The sequence below is a fragment of the Amphibalanus amphitrite genome, unplaced genomic scaffold (assembly GCF_019059575.1).
Source record: "Amphibalanus amphitrite isolate SeventyFive unplaced genomic scaffold, NRLGWU_Aamphi_draft 000133F_arrow, whole genome shotgun sequence".
NCBI classification, from domain to species: Eukaryota; Metazoa; Arthropoda; class Thecostraca; order Balanomorpha; family Balanidae; genus Amphibalanus; species Amphibalanus amphitrite.
In genome coordinates, this window is record NW_024881628.1 from 454,322 (window position 1) to 476,984 (window position 22,663).

The window sequence follows — 22,663 nt, forward strand, 5'->3', positions numbered from 1 at the left end:
TTGACATATGCCTTCATAATTATTCTTAAACTTAATCAATTATCATTAATCTATTATATTTTTTGGCTTATAGCACAAAATATCGACAATCATTTACTTCTTTTGATATGACGTCAAAGCATCATTTCCTATCAGCTGATCTCAAGGACATTTTTTCCAGATTGGTACTATAAAGTTCAACTAAATACTCTACATAAATTTCTTTGGTATGGTAATTTTGCCTTATTGTAAACTTTTTTTTCATTGGAAACAGTAATTCATTACAATATTTAGCAAATTCTTGGAAATATTCCTCTCAAGTTGAGAATCATCCAAAAAATGTTTCAGTAATCTGGTATGAAATACAGTATAAGAAAATTATCAACTATTCCTTGAACGTGGCTATCTGGCAAATGATCTGATTCAAGGGAAACCAAATTATTCGTAGTTTTTCGCCCTGTGTTGTTTGTTTTTGGGCGTGTTCTTTCCGAAATTATCGCCCCGTATTATCGCCGGTTATCGTGGAAAGAAAAACTCGGAGTTTGGAACGACGCGCATTTACTCTCCATCCCTCTGAAACATTTGATAATCTGTGTTCAACTTTGTCTTTGTAGTTGCTGCTCAAACTGGGACTGTCAATTAAAAGTGTCCCTTCGATCGGTTTTCATACTGATACCGAGTCGAGGAACCGAGGAGTGAGGTCGTATTTGTGGTCAATTGGAGTGTTTTGGAGTTGTTCATTTGTAAATATTTAAGAATCAAAGGTGTTTGAAAACACCTTTTTCATATACTCAAAATGTCCACGTCTGGAGACTTCGGAAACCCCTTGCGTAAATTCAAACTTGTCTTCTTGGGAGAACAAAGTGGTGAGTGATTGGGAACTTATTATTTTCCTTTATATTATCAAATGCTTCTATATTTTTCATTCAATATAGTTATCCACTTGTCATTTTGTTGGTAATTAGCTATGGCTTTTAGGTTCTTCTTAACCCTCGCCGCCGCAGGCCATTTTGCATCCTTTGACGGCACAAGGGGTGTTAGTGCAACCCTGGCATTTGGCCCCTGATTGAGTTAGAGCTTTGCGGAAAAAATGAGCGCATTGCCCGTGACTAGAGGTATCAATGATACACAATTTTAGGTCCTAGGTCATCGGTTGACCTTCCAGGTCAGATCAATGACCCAAAGGTCGGAAAAATCAGGACCTGTTACAAGATCATAAAGTGTAGCTGCCATGGGGGTTTTCAGGGCTCACGAATCACGAATCACAAATATCATGTAAGTTTTGATCACAGATGATGTCTTCATGCTTTTAGGCCAGGTTGGGTCAGGTCAGATCAGGTCAACCAGCAGGGGTCCTGCTGGGTATTTGTAACGTTCAGCTGCTTCTGATAGCTTTGTTACATGTTACCCAAAACTACTCTGTAAATGTTCAAATGGTTGCTAAATTTGGATTCAGCTCCAAAAACTAGCCTAGAAACATGTAAAACTTGTAAAAGTACCAAGGTCATCAAAGGTCAGTGACCTGACCTGACCTTTAGGTGACCTTGACGCCCACCCTAATGCATGGGACCAACATCATAACACATTTTTGAACGCTTGAAACCACGAAAAGACCGCAAACGTGCGGTTAATGTGGGCTGACATATGCCGAATCGCAATTCCGGCCAAACATGGTCTCGAGAAATGTGTCACAGGTCAAAGGTCATTTGGTTCAGGGTCATGAAATTTTCAGGGTAGGTGTTAAGTTGAGTACTGAACGTTTCGTCGCGATCGGCCGCTCTTTACACGAGTTATTTTCGAAAAATCTTAGGGGGGCATCAACTACCCTTGTGCCAGCGAGGGTTAACAAGATATCTGAAAAATAATGCAGATAGTTGAGTGAGCAATGTATCATTAATGTTTTGTGCTCTTGTAGTTTCATGTATATTTTGAAAATAAAGGGGAAATCACCATTCACAATCATTGAAGGCATGCATATCAATGGCTATTTTTTGTTTCAGTCGGGAAGACTTCACTCATCACCAGGTTCATGTATGACAGCTTTGACAATACATACCAGGTAATTAGAGCATTGGTACTTGAATATTTGTTCACCAATGCAGTGGCGGATCCAGGGGGCCATGGGGGCCATGCCCCCCCCCCCTTGGGCCTTCCGGGGGGCACCATCACGGAGGTTTTTTTTTTAATTCATCACGGAGGTCACCGACGGGTGCTTCAACCCAGAGGTCTCCTAAGGGGGCACCATCCAGAAGGTCTATCGGAACAGGATACCGTTTTCGGGGTCTCCCGGAGGCCCATTTCTGTCCCTCGCCTCGGGTGGGGCTATGTCTATCCCGAGGTCCGCGGGGGCACCATCTCGAGTTCTCCGGGGGCACTATCCCGAGTTCTCCGAGGGCACCAATTCGAGGGTCCGGTAGCACCATCCCGAGGTCTTCGGTGGCACCATCCCGAGGTCCGGGGGCAGAGGGGGCACCATCCCGAAGTCTCCGGGGGCACCATTCCAAGTTTCCAGGGGCACCATTCCGAAATCCTAGGTCTGGAGGAGCACTATCCCCGGGTCTGAGGGGGCCCCATCCCGAAAAAGTAAGTGGCCGAAATCCGTGGATTTTTAAGGGGGCACCACAATACCGAATGCCCCCTTGACAAATCCTGGATCCGCCACTGCGCCTATGTCATTGTTTTCATGTATAAGGTAAAATGTAAATGCCCAAATATAACTTAACATTGTGTCTCATTAGTGATGATTGAATGACTCCATTTATTTTCAACATTATGAGAAAAGTATTGGAAGGTCATTTATGAATTTGTATATATTTTCCATGATTACACACTAAAAGCTAGAACAGACCGTTGATGAATGTAGGACGTTCATTCATATGAACTCACGACCAGGACATTCATTCATATGAACTCACGACATGTGCCTTATCATTCCAGGCCACCATTGGCATTGATTTCTTGTCGAAAACAATGTACTTGGAGGACAGGACGGTAAGCTGCTGCATTTTATGTATTTTATTTCCAGCTTCTCAATGAAACATGTTAATGTTAGTATGCTGAAAACATAACTAACATATTACCAATTTCAGCACAGCATATTACCAATTGGTGATTTCGAAAATGTTTATATTACTTGTATGCCGCTGACGAAGTGACAATAATACAGTCACGAAACTGTCCGGAAAAGCCGAGTACTTTAATTTCAGCACTAATAAAATTATGATTCCGTTTGCATTTGTGTGGGGAAAGAAGCATTGTTTCTCACTGGTACATGCACGGTGTTTGGGTGTGTGCTGACTGCGCGCCGACTGTGGCTGCCAGGTGCGACTCCAGCTGTGGGACACGGCCGGCCAGGAGCGGTTCCGCAGCCTCATCCCGTCGTACATCCGCGACTCCACCGTGGCCGTCGTCGTGTACGACATTACCAGTGAGTAGTGGCCCGAGGTGTCCGAGATGGGTCGGCAACCGTCGGACCCAGCCGCTGAGCGCCGGAGAACGGCGAGGCCTTTGTCCCGCGACCGTTCCCAACTGTCATGTGTACCTATAATTTCTCGTCACTTCGCTAGTGTGGTCGGTGTCATACCACCATCCTTGTCGGGCTTCTTTCCGAGTCTGGAATTTGATCGCCAATCCAGTCCAACCTCCCCACTTCTGATCAAGTGAGGAATTTCGCCAGTTTGGAATCCGACGTCGGTTCAGTTCTGTATCGCTCCACCAGTCTTGCACGATATAGGTATTATTTACGATATGTACAATATTTATCTCCGGTCCGCTAAGGCAGCTGCCTCATGAGTTTAGTACGGCATCTCCGTCACGGTCAGTCCAATTCCCTCATCTGCTATCTTACTGCACGTTGTCTCTCCTGTGTGATGTCTCCCTTCGGTCCTGTTCAGTATATCTGCAGACGCGTGGTACGGTATTTTCCCATTGTTAGTTAGATACGTTATCTGCCTCAATTACATACATTACGATCTCTTCCGTTCAGTCCGGTGCGGAATACGACATCTTTTCCATCCTATTCAGCATTGCATTCCAGTCCGGTACTGTTCTCCCCATCAGTTCAGCGCGAAAGATCCCACTCGTCAGTCCAGTCCGCTATCTCCTCGCCGACCAAGTCCAATCAGCCATCTCCCCGCCAGTCCAGCTCAATCCACCATCTCTCCATCATCCAGTCCAGTCCACTATATCCCCAAAAACCCAGTCTGTCCAGTCAATTCATCATCCAGTCCAGTCCACTATATCCCCAGAAACCCAGTCTGTCAAGTCAATTCATCATCCAGTCCAGTCCAGTCCACCGTTTCGCCGCCGGTCGAGCCCAGCGCCGCCCCTCGCTGGCTGGCGCTGGGCCGCCGTTGAACGGCACACGTCGCGACACAATCGATACTGCCCGCCGACCCGGGCCGGGCGCCGTCGGTATGTTCCAACCACAGCCGGCCGGGGGTCCGTCTGCGGCCCACTGTCTCCCGCCGCGGACCCCCGCAGGTATCGGGTGGCTGTATCAGAGTCAGACTGTGGGCAATTGTCAGCGGCCTCTGATAGCAATCAGTGACAGGTGTAGTCGCGAAGGAATCGGTTCAGGAGAAATGCTTGAAATGGAGAAATGAAGAAATGCTTGCAGTTTGCATAACGTTGTAATGTTTGCTACTGATTTATTGTGCGCACGGGTTCAAGCTTCTTCGTTATTTTTGTCCGTGAAAGCTTAATTTTTTACTTTTGGAAAATCAGGATGTTGTTATCGATATAGGTGGCTTTGCACGCAACAAGACTGAGGTAATAAATAGACTGTTAGTTTCACTCGAAAATTGTGACATTCTTCGAATGCAACTGTATTTATCGTCATACAAAAAAAAATTGAAAACAGTTCGATTTACTTCATCGCAAACGACAGGTCGATTTTTGTTCCGTGCTTGCATCGCACGTTTCGTCGTACCGCCACCTTAGTAGCGTACTACCAAGCCCAAACTCGCTGTGCAAACCAGGCATTCAACATGCACCCAGTACACATTCATTCAACAGTTCACCTCGCAGCGGGGCGCTCCGAAACTGCGGCCGGTTCGGGATCGATGCTGGTCTTCCCAGAGGACCCACTCCCTATGGAGATTGATCATGGCTGTCTGACTGCTCCCCTTCTCTCGCTCCCTCCCCTCTCCTCCCCTCCCCGTGACCAGGTCAGCGGAACGCAGGGGAGGCCGGATTCACGAACTCCAGGCTCTCGTGTGGCCCTCCCCCGCCCCCGCCCCGTTCAGACCGGGCGGCGCCGTAACACCCTCCGGCCCCGCCCGCCCCTTCACAGACGCCAACTCGTTCCACCAGACCTCCAAGTGGATTGATGACGTCAGAACCGAGCGGGGTAGTGACGTCATCATCATGCTGGTCGGCAATAAGACGGACTTGTCGGACAAGCGACAGGTGAGTGCCGGCCGCCTGCTGGTTCCGCTGGGTTTCCGGTGGAAGTTAGCGGTCACGGGGTTGAGGAAGGGGACGGGTGACTGGTCCATGAGGGCGGGGTGGTGAATGGTGTCAGGTGAATTATGAATACTGTGACTGGGAATGTGATCGGCGTGTTGGTGCGTTGCGCAACTAAAACATGCGAATCATGAACTGCGAAATTGAATATTTTCCATGGCCTCTCAACTTAAACGGTCCGGTCTGGCACGCCTTCAGTCCTAGGTAAACAATAAGCATTGCACTTTTTTAACGTCTGATGGTTATTACATACGGTGCGTTGAGATGCGTCTTTGACAACTTTTTATCACTTTTTTTTTCTCGTGTAGGATCTCTTTTCTAAAATCAGATACTTTGCACTATGCAGTGCACGCATGGTGGGAATATCGAACCTGGAAATAGACCATCGATTATCTAATTTTTGTGGTTTTCTGTTTTTTTTCAGCTATGAATTTCGTTCTCCGGGTCATTAGAATGTAAAATGTAGATGAAGATATAAATGATCTCGGTTTAGGGCCCGTCATGGGTAACAGCTGGCGGTTATTGCGCCGTACGGCTGATATTGTTTGTACAGCACTCTGGACAGTCTCGGCCGTCCGTGGGAGCCGTCACGTGTGGGGCCCATGCACGTTTCGAGACTGTACCTTTGCTGAAGGCTGGGTAACATATGCGTTATACCGTACGGTACGGTGTCCTTGATCTCGTAAATCCAGCACTTCCCAGCTCTATTAAGATTTTCCGGTCACATACGCACCACAGGAATGTCTGAGAGGAAAGTTGTGTGTGTGTGTGTGTGTGTGTGTGTGCCTTTGTGTGTGTGCTAACCGGTTTCTAAGAACGGGCCAGAATCAGGTGCTGTCTTGGGCAATATGTAACAGCTGACAAAGGGCTGCATGCTATTCAGACGAACGGGCAACTTCTGGGAGGTCAACTTCTGAAGCCGGCCTCAAGCAAAGTGTCGAAATTGCCACTCACACCGATGTACTGTTTCATTATATGTGCAACTTCGGATCATCCATTGTTCTTCATTGAGCACATTAGAGTGCTACTGCAGACCAAAGTCAGTTCCCTATACTCCGCTCCGCGGCAGCCGTGCAGTAGCACCCCAGTCCGTGCCATTGGCCGTCAGTCCGGGCCGGGGTGCGGTGTTCCGCAGCACCCGCCCTTGCCGTGCAGGGTCGGACCGCGGGCGGTGTGAGCAGCCGTGCAGTGCCGCTGGCTCGCTCCACGGCCGCTGAGCCGCTGCGGCCCGGTGTGGGTGCGGGCCCGTCCGTGGGAGTGGCGGTCAGCTGTCAGGCTGCGCCGCTCGACCTACTGACCCGTGCTGTTATCCTGCCGGCCGGTCGGCTGCAGCCACTGTCACTGTGACCCACTGGTATATCCGTCCGGTCAGACTTGGTCGGTCGGCAGACGGAAGAGAGGAAGCGTTGTGTACCACATGACACGGGTTCCGTGTAGGTCGCTAATACTGAGGAAAGTTGACACCAAAATGTGCCAAATATAGCGCAACGCTATCCGTAACCGCACATTGCTCAAGTTAATGAACAGTATCCTTTGTTATGACGCACGCCATTAACGCATTGATTTATAGTGTCGCCGAGTCTGGGCCGGTCGGTGCACTTGCCGTTTCGGTCGCTGACCTTTCAGTGTTGCTCGGATTAAAGCCATCAGGCCGTACATAAGGCGTTTCCCAGTCTGGCCAGGTTCCCGGATCTCCACCCATCAGCCGCCATTGTCGGGCGAGGTGCTGCACCCGGCCTCCGCCGGGCTGGGCCACTGTTTGTCTGGCTCCGGCCAGAGAGGGCCCTGTTCATTTCAGTGGTGTTAGATTTTCACGCCGTGATGACGCAGGGCCACTTACGTCACGCGGTGCAGGAGTGGTGCGTAGTAATTGTGATCGTTGTTCGCGCAAGCGCTCAATCGGCCGGCCGGGTGTGCCCAGCGCCTGGCCTCGGCGTGACTTGTCATCGGCCGATCTCCCCTCCCCTCCGCGGCCCCTCCCCACTCCTTGGCCACCTCCCACGGCCATTGCATAGAGGTGATGGCGTTGTAGACGTGGGGTGGAGCTGATGCCGATTCCTGGAGATGCGCCGGGTTGGGTTTATTTGAGTAGCGTGGATGGGGAGGATTGTTTTGACACGCAGTCCATACTGCGCAGTATTTTTGGCCGCCGTCAACGCACCGCGGCTCTGCTACTGTTACACAACGTTTTATTTATCCGATGGGTTCTTAAGAACTGTCTTTTGCAATTTTGTTTTGGTGACCCGGGTTGACCTTTGACCTTTTCGCTGCCCCTCAGGTATCGACTGAGGAGGGTGAGAGGAAGGCCAAGGAGCTGAGCGTCATGTTCATCGAGACCAGCGCCAAGGCCGGCTACAACGTTAAACAGGTGAGTCCGCGCGCCAGCACACCCGGCTTGGTGACGGCAATAAATGTATGCGCACGCACGCGAGCATATAAGTGTTAGCGTCGCAGCCTAACTTTGGCGTCGCTCATTTTTGTGTCGTGTTTTATCGGTAACACGCTACAGGGTTGGATAGGCGGTTGTTTGGTTAGGTAGCGGTCCACCAGAATGGAAGCCGGGCTGTGGACTGCAGGCTAGCCACTGCGGTGGGGCGGTGAGCCTGTGGTCCCGGCCGGTCACACTCCACTGAAGATCCTGGGAATGTGACCGCAGACACCATGCCCTGTGGACGAATAGGTCGGACGGCCCGACAGACTGACAGGCTGAGTCAGGGATGCTCCCAAGCGACGATGGCCACACTGACGCGAGAAAGGTCGGGAGAGCACGGTGAATCAGCTCCTTGATTTTTTCGTCTTGGATGAGGTTGTGATGGGCTCGTATTTGGTAAGCGATAGATCTTCATCTTGTATTGGTTATATGGCCGACAGTATCGCATTTCTGGCGTCCAATGCTCCAATGGTCTCTTTATGTGCGATAAGCTCCTCTTACGTCGGCTTCAGATAACCTGAGCCATTAACTTACCATCTTACCTTCTTTACCATAACTTACCATCTTCACGTATGTATCACATCGTGCAACCGGAACCAACACTGTGATGTGACATTGATCGCCTCGGAGTCGGGGGAGGGGGGGGGGGCATCAACGTAACCATTCCTAGACAATTTAGCTTTCCCGGCCCGGCTGTCTGCATGGGGGATGCTGATGAGTGATGACTCACTGATTTGTGAATGAGACCATCCGGACGGACATTGAATGTAGTTCCGGCAGGCCGGCCAGACGGCTCAGTGATATGATTTGTAACCGTGGTGGGTGAGGTAAGAGAAAGTGGTTTGCCAACTAAGCGTGCCAGATATAAAGGTGGCAGCTCTAAATGTAAAAACTGGCAGCTCTAAGCGGTCACGTCCGGTCGGGTATGACATTTGGTTATGACGAGCGACTATTCGGGACGCTGTTATGGGTAGCGTGTTTGCCGATCGGTCGGTCATCGAGTTCGAGGCGTGACGTGTGACGTCACTGTTGACAATATGTCTGACGTCATTGGCGACGAGTTCACGGTGTATGACGTCACACTGGTGGTAGTCTGACGTCACCGTGTCGGTGTTTTCAGCTGTTCCGCCGGGTGGCCGCCGCGCTGCCAGGCATGGAGTCTTCAGAAACCAAGAAGGGCGACGACAGTATCCTTTTTAATCGCTGGTGGAGGTGGGAACTGTCCTGTTGGTTGGGTACTCTATGTTGGGCCGCTATCTTAGGGTTGGTATTGATATGCTATTATTGGGTTTTATATCAAAAAGTACCATAAACAGTATAAGTTTTTCTATCCCCTATGAAGAAGGTAGTAAAAAGAATCAAGAATTTTATCATAATGAATGTGTTCTTTTAACTTCCTTTGAAATGGTTCTTATTAAGTCTTCTTTTATTTTTGCTAAAAGCGCAATCAAATAATTTGATCTCCGAAATGTAGTTAAAATTCCACACCCATGTCGCTGATCATTTTAAAATCAAACGTTTTACCGGCCGAATCTTTCATTCCCGAAATATCAATGCTAGGCTAGGCCATTGTTGGTATTGTTCCTGACAATATGGATGCATATTTATACGATTGTATTTTTGAGTAGTATTTTCATATCTTCATAAGCATCAGGTTGGCGGCACGCTTGACAAGAGGTCTTTTTTAGTAGTTTCCCCCGTATGGATGACAAATTTCCACTAATAAGCATTAAAAAGGTCCGCCGCGCATGCAGCTCTCCTCGCCACTCTCTTTATCTAAATTTCCTACTTACTCTGTCGTTTGTTGACATTCTCTTGCGTCATCCGTTCCCTGTCGCTGAACTCGCCATTCACGTAACGCTTCTCGGCCCGACATTGTTCTCGGGGAGGGGGAGGGGTCTTTTTCGCCGTGACTACCCGCGAAATGGAAACTTTTTGTTGGGTGTTTGTTTCAGTTGCGGAGAATTGTTGCTGCTTTATGTTTCTAACCTACTAACAAGCTAAAACGGATTTTTTGTTGCGCTTTGAATGGTCTAGCTCTGTTGGTGTTGAAAGCTTGCTGTTTTTATTTTATTTTCATTTTGTGTGGATTTGTTTTCTCCATAATTTCCTTATTTTTTTGTTGAAACCTGCTGTTCTTGGGCCCTGTGATTTATAAATACTTTGTAATGATCGGCGTAGATCGATGCCTATCAGCGTTGATAATGGTCAATTCGCCCAGACGGGAAACCATTGCTGGTATTCGGGCGTTCTGGTTCATAAGTAATTTATATGATGAACATCTGGGAACTCTTAACATGCCATCATAATATTCGAATATTCCTTAGGTGATAGCTGATAGTTCAGGGCTTGCGCTAAGTTTGAGCCTGGGTTTTTCCACGCCTGGCTGATTTATATCCCAATGCACAAAACGATCATGAAAAACATCTGAGAATTGGCACAAGAGCACGAAGTGCTTATTGCGGGGTACCAACTCTCAACTAAAGAAACAGAACATTATGGTCGAACGGATACACTATTGTTGGACCTTTTTACCTTGGGACACTATTGATTGGTTCACGTTCAGTCGGCTGTTCTTTCAGGAACTATCGATAATCGAGTTTCGTGAATGAGAAATGTTCAGAGGGCATCAAACACAAATGCAAAGCGTAGGTTATCTTTAGCCGGGTCATTGGGTTTTGGCAGTCTGGTCGTCGCCGGGCCGCAAAACTGGTCAGCCAATGTCGATATGCCATGGGACCATTTGCAGTTATGCTGTACCTGCCTTTCTCTGGAAAGGCCGGTTGCTGGGCTCAACGATGTGCGTAGGTCGCCCTGAATTTATGAATTCAACCTAGTTTTGCCCTGCAGTGTTACAGTAATGGCTGCACCGGTTGTCTGGGGAAATTTGACACACATCGCGCACACCCCTAGTTTCGTTAAGCCTGTAGACTCTTCAGTTAGTTCAATGGAAATCTGTACATCTCAAGGACTCACTAATTATCTAGTTAGGAGAAGCACATGTAGCCAGCGATCAGTCTCAATATTAACTCACATACCGCCATCCATTTGCAACATGGGGTTTCACTTTGCATACGTTGCATTTGCATACGCTGGGCTCGCCGTATGTCCAGGAAAGCCTTTCTTCAAACCGTCGGGGACAGTAAATGGTATCCACTTAGGCCGTGCCAGACCCCCCCCCCCCCCACCCCCTTCTTCCCCGTCGGCAACAGTAGTTCTGTGGGACGGCGACCGCGGCCATCCGTAACAGCATGCCTCTCGGACTCTGTGGTTCGCGCGCCGACCGCTAGTCGGCGCTAGTGTTCGGTAAGTGGCGGCGGCGGTACCTTATTTCTTCTTTTGGCTCGTAGTTTTAGAGCAAGCACTGCATGGCATGCTGTCTTCCTGCCTATCTTGTTTCTCTGTTCGTCCGTCTGTTCGCGGCCCTGCTCGTAGCATGTGCACGTCTGCTCGCGCACGCTGATTGCTGTTTGCGTGCTCGCGGTCCTGCCAGGAACGGAGAAAATGTGCGCGCGCTCACCGTTGGCAATTGTTCCGGCAGGTAGCAATTGTCAACCGGTGTTCTGTGTGCAACCAACTGCGGGTTTCATGACTTCCAGGAAAAGCGTTGTTGCTCTAAAATGAGCTCTTTTGAGGTTCCTCATTTCAGTAGCGTCATTTCGGCAGAGAATGCTCGTTTCTTTTATTCGCTGTGAGCAATGTCTTTGCACCAACTGCTGACAGGACGGTTACCTACTTTTCAACTCGTATTTTTCGGAAGATAACCGGCCTCATGATGATCAGATAATTAATTGCATAAATTAAATCAGCTTTTGAGTTTATAAGCGCAGTGATATGCTCACTTCATATAGGTAGGTATAGCTGAGATCAGGGTAGTCGTGTCAGGTTACTAAATTGCTGCAATATGCGGGACCGGCACCATATTTTTAGTTTGCCCTTGAAAACTTGATGAACTCCCTTTGATGTTTCATATTTGTGAAGTTTTTAACATTTTGTCTTATATTTATAGTTACCACCGCAATGTTTGGTCTTCAGTGGCCTTTGTGCACTTTAGCCATTTGGCGTTCTGATTCCGTTTCGACTCCTGTTGTGTTCTGATCTGCTTGTTCTGTTGATTTCCTTGATTTGCCGCTGTAGTGACCGAGGTGTACTTGGACAAAGATCCGAAGATCGATCTCACGCAGGGCAACGAGGGAGGATGCTCCTGCTGAGACTGCCACCTGTGGGCGGGATTGTCAACTTCAAGTGCACGAAACCGGCACTTTGGAATGCCTGTGGACAAAAGACGCTGTATGAACGATGCCCGAGCTTCTGGCATCGCCTGGTGAATGTGAATGAATGCTTATATGATTGTGTGGTACGCGCATGCGCGGAAGATTCCACTGCTGATGTCGGCTATTTTCTTATTTATTGCCAGGAGATCGATTGAGGTTAGTCGGTAATATTCGTGATAGAAGTCCCACTTATGGTATAACCAGCGTTCTGTTGTCAGTCTCGTAGACGGCTGCTCTCGATAGCTGTAGTGGGTTCGTTGCACTGAAATCATAAGCTAGTTGTCGTACGACAGTCAGGCTCCGCTGTGGGTCGCCCGAGTCTGGGCGGCCCGGCCGGCTGAGGGACTGACTGGTGTTCAGGGTAAGGGAATAGCTCGCGGTGTGCGTGTGTGAGAGAGCGCTGGCCGGGCGGCCTCCCGCCGCTGTGGAACGCTTCTGGCGGCTCGCCGGCCGGCCGTCCTGCATGTGCCGGCGTCACGTGCACGCGCCTTTGTCTGCCGCCCCTGTCCACTGCGTGCCAGTCCCGTCCACGCCGCCGCCGCCGCACTTTTGTAACAAATACAGATGTTTTATTCCTCAGCCCGGCTTGTTGTGCTGTCCGAGCCCGCGAACGGCGCTAGCATGCGCGCCCCTGGCGGCCGCCGCCCGAACTACAGAGCGACCGAGATGTGATGAGCAGAAAGGACAGGGAATGTTCGGCGATCGTCAAACGCAGACCCTGATAAACGAACTGCCAAACGGGGTGGGCATTTACTTGGTGGAAAAAGGAGCTACTCAGCCGATAAAAGAGGTGGAGGTCAAGTGGATAAGAGCCTCTGGAATTACGATCATCCCATGAGAGGCTTGCCCTTGGTATCTAGCGTTCATTTTTACAGCTTTTTGGGAAAACATGCATACATGTAGTTGACCAATATTGTTCATTCTGCTTTAACAACAGTTGACTAGTGCAGTTGGTGGTGGCTCAACACTAACTGCAAAACTAATCAGCCTTACAAATAACGCGGTGCACCATTTATATCCATTCTTACACCGGTTATGGTCACCCAGGGCCAGGAGGTTGTTTCTGTTTCATATGTTCAAAGTCCCACAATAACAGGTGCACGGCCACTGAAAGCTATGGGTGGGTGGCGGTGACATATTACATGCTCTCACTTGACATTGGCAACGAAGAACGAAAGGATGGGATGGCATGAGTCACGGCTACGGGTTAAACGCTGTATTTTGTCAGAAAATAGTAAATATCGTAGCCATAAAAATATGTGATGGTTACGATGTTCAGTACAATTTTAGTGCAAATGTTGATGCTTGAAAGCATTACGGGACTTAACTGCTGACCATTTGTTTTTCCGGTAGTGTGAAATTTAATATTGAATTGATTGGTTGACAAGGTGTTCTGAATAATTGGCGCTACCCGTGGTACGGCTCTCGCGAGATTAAGCGGTAGGTTTTGCACTTTAACATTTCCGGTTATATCTCAGAAACTAATCGATCTACGATGAAGCCATTTTACACGATCATGGCCGGCTTGTGAACCAACAAGTAGATCGTATCTTCAACACTTAAAGCTTAAATCAGGCTATATAAATCAGGCTATATCGTCACTTAACCCTATTAGTGGCAGGCTCCTGGCTACCCCTATTAGTGGCAGGGGGGCTGTTTACGACCCCCCTTGATATCTCGAGATCTAACGGGCCGATTTTCAAAATTCAAACGGCATTCGATTTCGCTCAACGTGATCTACATTTCTAAAAAATAAAAATCAAAAAATGTCAATAGGGGGATAGAAGGGGGTAAAAACTAGCAAATTGCAGATACATTTTAGACTGTTTATCACGGCCAGGTTTCTGAACCAATCTTAACGCAACTTTTGCCGATCGATAGAGAATGAACCAGGAATTCACATGGATCCTAAAAATATGCAGTTTCAAAAATCATAGACGGATACAGATCATTGAGATTGGGGGTACACAAAAAGTATAGTAAATAAGGTTTTTGTTGGTACTGTTTCTAAAAAGGGTGGTAATGGTCTTGTTATGTTACAATTTTCTTATGAGAGAACGACTACAATTGTATTGGTCATGCATAGGCGGTGTCAGGGCACCTATGTTGGGAGGTAAAACATAACCCCCCTTTTTGGACGCCTGGATCCGCCTATTATAGCAAAAACGTGTCAAAAGAGGATGCACAATAACTTTGTATATGTTATCACATGATACCTTTCATTCACTGGTCGTAAAACTGGTGCATACAGTTATGTATATTGTATAATACATCAGCATCGTGATCTTCGCCCAAATGACTCGCTTCACGGATAGGACCCCCCAATTCCCAGTGCTCTGGAGCCGCCCCTGGTAAAGTTATGAACTTGAAATTTTCAGGGAATGTGCCCAATTTAGTTTTAGGAAAAGTCAGAAAATTTCAGCATCGTAGCTTCAGCGGTTTCGGAGATATTCCCGAAAAACCTGAGGGGTGGATGAAAACAACCCCCTGCCACTAATAGGGTTAAAGGTGACGATATAGCCTGAAGTACACTAAATTTTCTAGGTGCAAAACCTACCGCTAAAACCTGCGAGACCTGTACCTACAGTCTTATGCTGTAGCTACGATGCTTTCAGAGTTGTGTGATTTTACGCATCACCGCTAACATCATTTTCGGTTATTCGTTTCTATTTAGTTCGATGGATACCTATTGGGTTGTTTTGGTGGTTTACTCAGCTAAAAGGCAGCTAAAAGGTTTTGTTTGATTGGCCTTCATTCCCCATTTAACTACCGACGTTCAGCCCATGGCATCAAATTTGTCACGGAAAAATGTTATGACGGTGTGAACAAGTCCACAATGATTTACGTGTCTTCGGGCCTGTGAATGTGTTCTAAAGCTGAATTGGCATTCAAAAACGACCTCATGAGATCTTTTGTCACGAAATGCGCTTAGTAGTGGGTCGAAGTCTGAAAATCATGGCTTAGCAATGACGATGAGGAAAAGAAATCTGACGAAAGCACGAAAATTGAGCGAAATTATAGGTATTCATTTTGTCAGCTAATGACATCGTTCGGCCTTTGTAAACGTGTTGAGCTGATCGTTATTTATGGCCGCGGTTATACCGATGATGGCGACACCGTTCTGTTGGTCCCTGAGGTTCGCCGCCCACGCAGGGCTAGCTCATACGAGGGGCGTTCAAAAAGTTCTCGGCCCGACCATGAAGGAGCAGAGATACGACGTCGACTTATTAGACCAAAGATGTTCATTTATTCAAATAACCAGCGTTAAGACAAAAAAATTTCGCGCAGCGCTTCGCGAGAGGCCCCTGGGTCTCCATAGCCAAGTGGGTTTCGGACGCATCTGGCACGTCCAAGACGGCTGCTTTTGTCTCCTTGCTGTCAGCGAAGTTGCCACTGCTAAGCAGTTTCCTTATGTTGGGGAAGAGGTGGCAACCTATGGTGCAAGGCACGGAGAAAAAAGTGGCTGTGACAGCAACTCGAAGCCACAGCTCACTGCTTCGCTGATCGTCACCCTGCTCATGTGCGCTGGTGCGTCGTCCTGGATCAGCAGCACACTTTTAGTCAGCTTCCCTAGTCTCTCCTTGATATCTGCTGCTCGCTACTGTTATCGAAGGGAGGTGTAGTATTCATCATTAATTGTGCGCCCCTGTTTTAGAAAGTTGACGAGCAGAGCCCCGCCAGCATCCCAAAACGCAACCACTGTCACCTTGCCGTCTGACTTGAACACGTCGCACACATTTGGTGGCCTTTACTCAGTGTGCTTCCACTTGTGCAACTCGGTCGCGCCCTTAGGATCAACGTGTGACACCCACAATCCCTCCACGGTAACAAGTAGTTCAATGAACTCTTTTGGATCTTCGATATAGGGGCCAAAATTTTCGCGTTACGCCTCCTTTCGAGTTTGCCTTTCCTCTGTAGTCAGCAAACGGGGGATGCATCTTGCAGAGATCTTAAACATATTAATACGCTGTCGAAGAATGGCTTTGAGGAACCTGATAGACACCTCCGCTTCTGCTGCGTTGTTCCAGACCAGAACATTTGTCATTTTCACAAAGAAGTGCTTATTTTTCATATTTTCTTGAGTCAATGCTGTTGATGGCTGGCCACTGCGGGGGTGACCTTTAATGATCTGTTGACCAAAATTGAACAGAGATGTCCGCTTTTTGACGCTAGTGTAAGGAAGACAAACCTCAACATGTGTTGGCACTAGCTTTTCGTGAATAACGTTTGGTGCATTTTTCTGCAATACATGAACCAAATCACTGCTCCATTCTGGGCGTCGCCCATTCTGACCGGGAATGGCAAACTATGTTACGATTAATTAGCAGCCTTAACCAATCACAGGGCAGATTAGTTAATGGCTACGTAAGTGGACATCCCAATAACACATCATTGAACACACCGCGTTGCAGGCCGAAATTCCAACTCCTTCATGGTTGGGCCGGGAACTTTTTGAACGCCCCTCGTATTCGGCGACCATTCAAAGGTGGTGGTCTATTGGCCCTCACCTCGTGTCAATGCCGTAGGCACGGTGATGGTCGGGGCGCTCGTCCTGTTGACATCATCGCCTTTTCAACGTTGTACGTCGCCTTTCAGGCGTAGTAGGCAGTGGCAACCTGTCGGCAAACACATACACGCCGTATTCGAGCGAAATCCAAAATACATATGCTCCTGAACTGGTGACGAACAAAAGCCTTAGTTGGGGGCGCCAGGTTATTTCCATTGGGGCTGTCGTAAACCGTATTCTTTGCTCAAAAGCTATTACAGGTTTTGCATGGGCAGTTGGCTATAGAGGGACGCTGTTCAAATAAGTCTGGTTACAAGCATATTAACGCGAATGACGAATAAAGGCAGTAGAGTAACCACTAAGTATACATCTTTCTTATCAAGCACCAAAGAAACGTGTCATTACCTACAGAAGGCCAGGTAATAGGGTAAATGTTCTGTCATGGGCATTGAACCTCGCAAATCGCTTCAATGAAAAATTCCTGAAGGTACCGATAGAAACTAACCGGGCGCCGGCAAATGCTGTGTTTCATGCAGCTCAGTTTGGACCGCTAAGGGCGAATGTAAATCGTTTTCTTCTGCATGGTAATGAAATTCGAAGATGTCTGCTGGTTCTTATACAGAAGCTATCAAATGCTTTTAGGGCAAGCCTGAACAGTGAACACTGAAGCACATCCAGTAACTAATCGTTTGTGCCGACTCAGCGTCAAGCATGCGAAGCGGTCCGGTTGGAATATGAGAGCCCTGCGGTACAGCATACAGTTCAGGCGCACACACTAGTGCCATCTATGAACGATACAAGGAAATTGATAGGCAACGCCCCGGCGGAGGAGAATGTGCGAAAAGCACACCGCAGTCGGCAGGCGGCGGAACGGGGAGGGCACCGGGGCACCGTGCCCCCTTTGATTTTGGCATTTTAACATTAGCCCTATGGGCGTTGCATGGAAAGAATGGAACCAAAAGTCGGCAGTGTCCCGGCAGTGTCCAGTTGAAGGTGTTCCGCCGCTACTGGTCGGCACGTACCTATGTACGTTTACGTCTATTTAAACTTGAATGAATGCCAGCATGACATTTCCCAAGTCGTACAAGATATTGTCCACATTTTTATTTTTAATTTATATTCTGGTTTGCGTATGAACATCGAGAAGCTTCTATCGTGTTAGTATGGTCTAACAGTTTGACCACAAAGAAAATCTTTAATAACGTTCAAAGCTGACGGCCAGGTTTATAAACAAATGTAGGTTCTGATAGGTAAATATTATTTTTAACAGTTTCATTGAAACGAGACACGCTGTGTCTAGCGACTGGTTACGACTCCTTAACTCGAGTGCCGCGCCAGGAGTGGAGCTCAGTCCGCAGCCGACGGGCGAGCCCAAACAAGAGGAGGAGGGCTGGTGCAGCTGCTGAGCACACACGAGTCCACTCCCGAGAGGGGAGGCACCATCGCCGGTCGTCTCCGTTCCGCTTCTGGTGCCCTGCTGCAGGTCTCCGCCGGCGGCACCCACCTATTCCGTGGCTTTATTTATTGTAGGATGGAGAATAAAGCTATTGCAATGGTATGTGTGCCGAAAGCCTCCAGATTCTTCAGTTCTCGGTGCGACCCAGCGCCGGTGGACCGGCCGCTGCTTCGCCATTTTGTTACAGACGTCCGCGCGTGCGTGCCGCGTCGCGCTCGGTTGTTTGCGTATACATCTGCGTTGCGATGTTCTGTTTGGTGACGTGCGCGCGGTTCGGGCGCGCGTCAGAGTGTGCTGCACCAGCTGGTGTGACGTGGTTTGTGATGTGGTGACCTGTTTTCACACTGACGGTGATGATGTGAGCGCGCACGGCTCAGTGTGTGATGGGAGGGGCGGCGGGCGGGACGCCGCGCGGATATCACCGGTAGGACGGGCGATGAGAGCTGGCGAGCTGTGAGCCACGCCGCGGCCCGACGAAACTGGTTGTGAAGCGAGAAACCAACACTGTTGTCCGCTTCTCTCCACCGCTTCGCAGCGCTTCACACTGGTTACTGAGCTCACTGGAGTCCGCTTTATCTACAACAATGTCAGACGTTATCCGTGTAGACCTCTCGGCTGTCTGTCTCGGGCTATGTAAATCATTTTTTTTCTGTCACACCAGCCACGAAGAGGAACACTATGCATACCTGTTTCCGTTAGCGCGCGCTGTAATGTCACACATCCTGTACTTTGCCGCCGGGACACTCTGCCTGCTCGTGTAAGCCACCTCTGTTCCTTGTGGAAGAGGACGAGAGAGCAACTCTGTTGTGCCGCTGGGTGGGTCGGCCCCCTTAGGTACCGTCGGCGGCCTGGGCTGAGGCGGTACCTGGGGTGGTCGTCTTGTCAGTGCTGTACCGGCCTGTTGTCACACCGCCTCAACTGTCAATAAGACCAGCGCGAATGCAGTGGTTGTTTTTGCGTAATGGTGGTATATACGGAAAATACTGTCATTAAAACGGTAAAGTTTTCCACGCCTGAATGCGAACGGGGAGGGAGGCTAGATGATTTTACTTCATATGTAAGTGGGAACTGACATAATGCTATAACGGAGGGATACAATCGTTAATCGCATAGTTATAGTAAAATCGGCTTGACTCATTGTTTACCTATATAATAGAGCACGCAACAATCAGGGAAAGATAGGTAGGTAGTTCGATAACCTTGCCGTAAATTCACATACATATACGCTTGCCGACGACCTTTTGAAGTCAAAAGTGGTCGCTTTCTGTATGTTTGTATAAATTATACTTTATAGTCTCTTTTTCGTCAGTAGGCCTATATAGCGTATATTGTATACTCTTGAGTTTGGGCGTGAAATCTTCGCCAACGTCCACTATTATCAAGCGGAGAATAAAGTTAAATTGTTAGCTTCTCTAGTCATAGTCTGACTCACCTTCACCGTCGTCTACAAATAAAAACGCCAAGAACGTAACGCATTCAGTTAAACCTGTAACCTCAGACCCATCCGCCATACTCTTTCACAATCACCCTCCGTGTCGACTGTCGATGTTGGTAACTATGCTGTCACCCCACGAAAGCTGTGCGTTCCGGTTAACAAATCTCTGTCCTTGTGAGCCGACGGTCCTGACGTCTGGTCAGGGACCGTAACTGGCGACAATGGCGACAGCCGAACGGCGTCTCTGGCACAACCGTGAATTACATGTGGTCTAATTGAAACGGCAGTCGGCCGGGGTCCTCTGGGAGCGGCGGGGCTGCCGGCCTCGACAAACGACATCCTGGAGCACCGCGACGGGTGAGGAGGATACTGGACACATCGGTTAGTATTCGTTATGAAAGGTCGATGACTCGAGACTAGCGGATACCTACCCGTGTTTGTGGTAATTGAACGCATGAAACCAGTGGCGCAGCCAGGATTTCGTTTCGGGGGGGTCATCGCTTCCAAAGCGGGCCCCCTAGTGTGCGGGCCCCCACCCATTTTTCAGAATCTCTCCATATTTCATACGCATTCTGCTGGGCGGGCCCCCTTTACCTGCACGATAACCCTGAGCGAGTTTGAATCAGAAAATTTGCATAGAACAGTAGCTCGGTAATCACCCGGTCTTCACTTTTTACGCAAATTGACCACGACAGAAATATGTTACTATGACGTATGACTTCGTATCTTTCGAGTCCGATATGAGCCCCAATTCCGCAATATGCATAGCATATTATATGCAATCGGAACTGTTGCCTGCTTCTGTCGCACAAGATTTAAAAGTAGTCCCATGTGCCTGTCCTAAGTCATCTATTGGCTGCTGTAGTAGATTGTGCTTTTATTCTTCTTCATTACGTGAATTCGCTCGTAAGAAGTTTTAACCCTCGCCGGCACAGGGGGGAGGGGTTGATGCAACCCCCTAAGGTTTTTTTTTCGCGAAGAACTCGCGTAAAAAAGCGGCTGATCGCGACGTAACTTCCATAGTGCGCTGAAATTCGCGCAACTTATAGAACAAGGATGGGTAACGTGCCTGTGAAGAGTCACAGCTCGATCGGGCCGGTGGTGAGCACATGGCGCGTGCTCAAAAAGTGCAAATTCGCGTCATAGACTTTACATGCATAAATCGGCTTGCAAAAATGGGCGACAATGGCTCAACTTGCCCGACACGGGTCCGGTCCCCGTGCAGTATCTCGGTAACCGTGGGTCCGATCGGCACGAGGAACACAGTATCGTGCATGAGAATCGAACGGGCTATCGAATGGTGTGCGGTGCAGGGATGGCACGCGCCACGTGCACCCGTGAGGGCACTTATGCTTGAAAAATTGACGTTTTGGACGGATTTTGGACTTAATGCTATTTTTGGGTGACTGTTAGACGGAGCGGGTTCAAACAACGCTTGTTGGCAAGAGAAATGTACCTACCGCCTCTCATGGGAAAATTGTGAAAAGCTAATTGATCAAAAACAAGGTGGAACAAATTGCTGGAGAAAATAGCATTTGCTTATGACTTACTTAATTACAGGGGTTTTGCTACATAACCTGGTATGTTTGACAATTGAAATGGGCATAGATTGGAAGAGCATTCAATTGTGACCAAGGTCCAATCATCGCTTTTGCATGACGAGCAACAATATTCTTAAGAATATAAATGTTTCAAACCTCTACATAGTAATTCATCGATGGCTTTCACTCTTCAATAACCTACGCCAACCTATGTCATGAAATACACTTGGCATGTTCTATAGTAGAACGCATGGTTATTATCAGACACGAGCACCTCGATGCGATGGATATTTTTTCCCAAAACCAAAATGCTTAGCCGTCAAAAGGCAATCGACCGTAATGGATACATAACCCACAGACACAAGACCAACCAAACGCCCACCGATCGAAAATACCCCTTATTCGCGTTGCGAAGCAAGCGGGTCACCCTAGCGGGCCCCATTCACCCGGGGGCTCGGGCCCTATCCACATGGGGGACCAAGCCCTATCCATACGGGGGCCCGGGCCACGTTCACCTGGGCTCCGGGCCTCGTCCACCCGGGGCTCCGGGGCCCGCCCACCAGGGGGCCCGGGCCCCATCCAGCCGGGGGCCCGGGCCCCGTCCACCCGGGGCCTGGGGTCGGTACTCCCGGGGGCCCGGACCCATCCATCGGGGGGCCCTGGCCCCATCTACCCGGGGGGCCCTGGCCCCATCTACCCGGGGGGCCGTGCCCCATCCACCTAAGGGGCCCGGGCCCGTTCTCCCGGGGCCCGGGCCCCATCCACCCGGGGGCCTGTGCCCTATCCACCCAGGGGCCCGTGTCCTATCCACCCAGCGGGCCCAGGCCCGTTCTCCCGGGGCCCGGGCCCCATCCAACCGGGGGTCCGGCCCCGTCCACCCGGGGCTCAGGGCCGTTCTCCCGGGGGCCCGGGCCCCATCCAGCCGGGGGCCCGGGCCCCCTCCACCCAGGGGGCCCGGGCCCGTTCTCCCGGAGCCTCGGGCCCCATCCACCCGAGGGGCCTGGACCCGTTCTCGCGGGACCCGGGGGTCCGGGCCCCGTCCACCCGGGGCCCGTTCTCCCGGTGGCTCGGATCCATCCACCGGGGCCCCATCCGCCGGGGGGCCCGGGCCCTATCCACCCGGGGCCCGGACCCATCTACAGGGGGGCCCGGGTCCCATCCACCCAGGGGGCCGGGCCCGTTCTCCTGGGGGCCCGGGCCCTGTCCACCTGGGGCCCCAGGCCGACCCCTCACCCGAGGTGTCGCAGTGGGCATTTCTCGAAGCGGGCTCGTCCGATTAGATTAGGACCTCTCTCTCTCCTCTCTCTCTCTCTCTCTCTCTCTCTCTCTCTCTCTCTCTCTCTCTCTCTCTCTCTCTCTCTCTCTCTCTCTCTCTCTCTCTCTCTCTCTCTCTCTCTCTCTCTCTCTCTCACTCTCTCTCTCGAGCGGGCCCCTGACAGATATTTCGGGGGGTCAGCTGACCCTCTGACCCCCCCTGGCTGCGCCACTGCATGAAACGCTGTTCCGGCATTGTTTCGGCTGTTCCGGAATTTTTTCGACAGTAATTATTGCGATTATTCGTTAACAAATCTGAA

General features: G+C 49.5%; 1 protein-coding gene across 2 annotated transcripts; it reads left to right on the plus strand.

Moving 5' to 3' along the window:
- Nucleotides 1-373: 373 nt before the first annotated feature.
- On the plus strand, nt 374-19,057 carry LOC122382086 (ras-related protein Rab6). 2 transcript variants are annotated; one of them, XM_043367005.1, is made up of 8 exons: nt 374-845; nt 1,980-2,038; nt 2,917-2,970; nt 3,301-3,406; nt 5,273-5,388; nt 7,724-7,813; nt 8,997-9,063; nt 12,014-12,729. In XM_043367005.1, exons 1-8 carry the CDS (start codon nt 776-778, stop codon nt 12,085-12,087), a joined length of 636 nt encoding a protein of 211 aa, XP_043222940.1. In that variant the 5' UTR covers nt 374-775; the 3' UTR covers nt 12,088-12,729. The 2 variants fall into 2 exon arrangements, with proteins under 2 accessions (XP_043222940.1, XP_043222941.1); XM_043367006.1 differs by lacking the exon at nt 12,014-12,729 and adding an exon at nt 17,996-19,057 and having other exon boundaries at nt 383-845.
- Nucleotides 19,058-22,663: the final 3,606 nt, after the last annotated feature.

Bases quoted from the DNA above. Each gene is read 5' to 3' on its own strand.
- LOC122382086 (XM_043367005.1), top strand. From the start codon at position 776: ATGTCCACGTCTGGAGACTTCGGAAACCCCTTGCGTAAATTCAAACTT. The intron at 846-1,979 runs GTGAGTGATTGG...TTTTTGTTTCAG, and splicing joins CTTCTTGGGAGAACAAAGTG to TCGGGAAGACTTCACTCATC. The intron at 3,407-5,272 runs GTGAGTAGTGGC...GCCCCTTCACAG, and splicing joins CGTCGTGTACGACATTACCA to ACGCCAACTCGTTCCACCAG.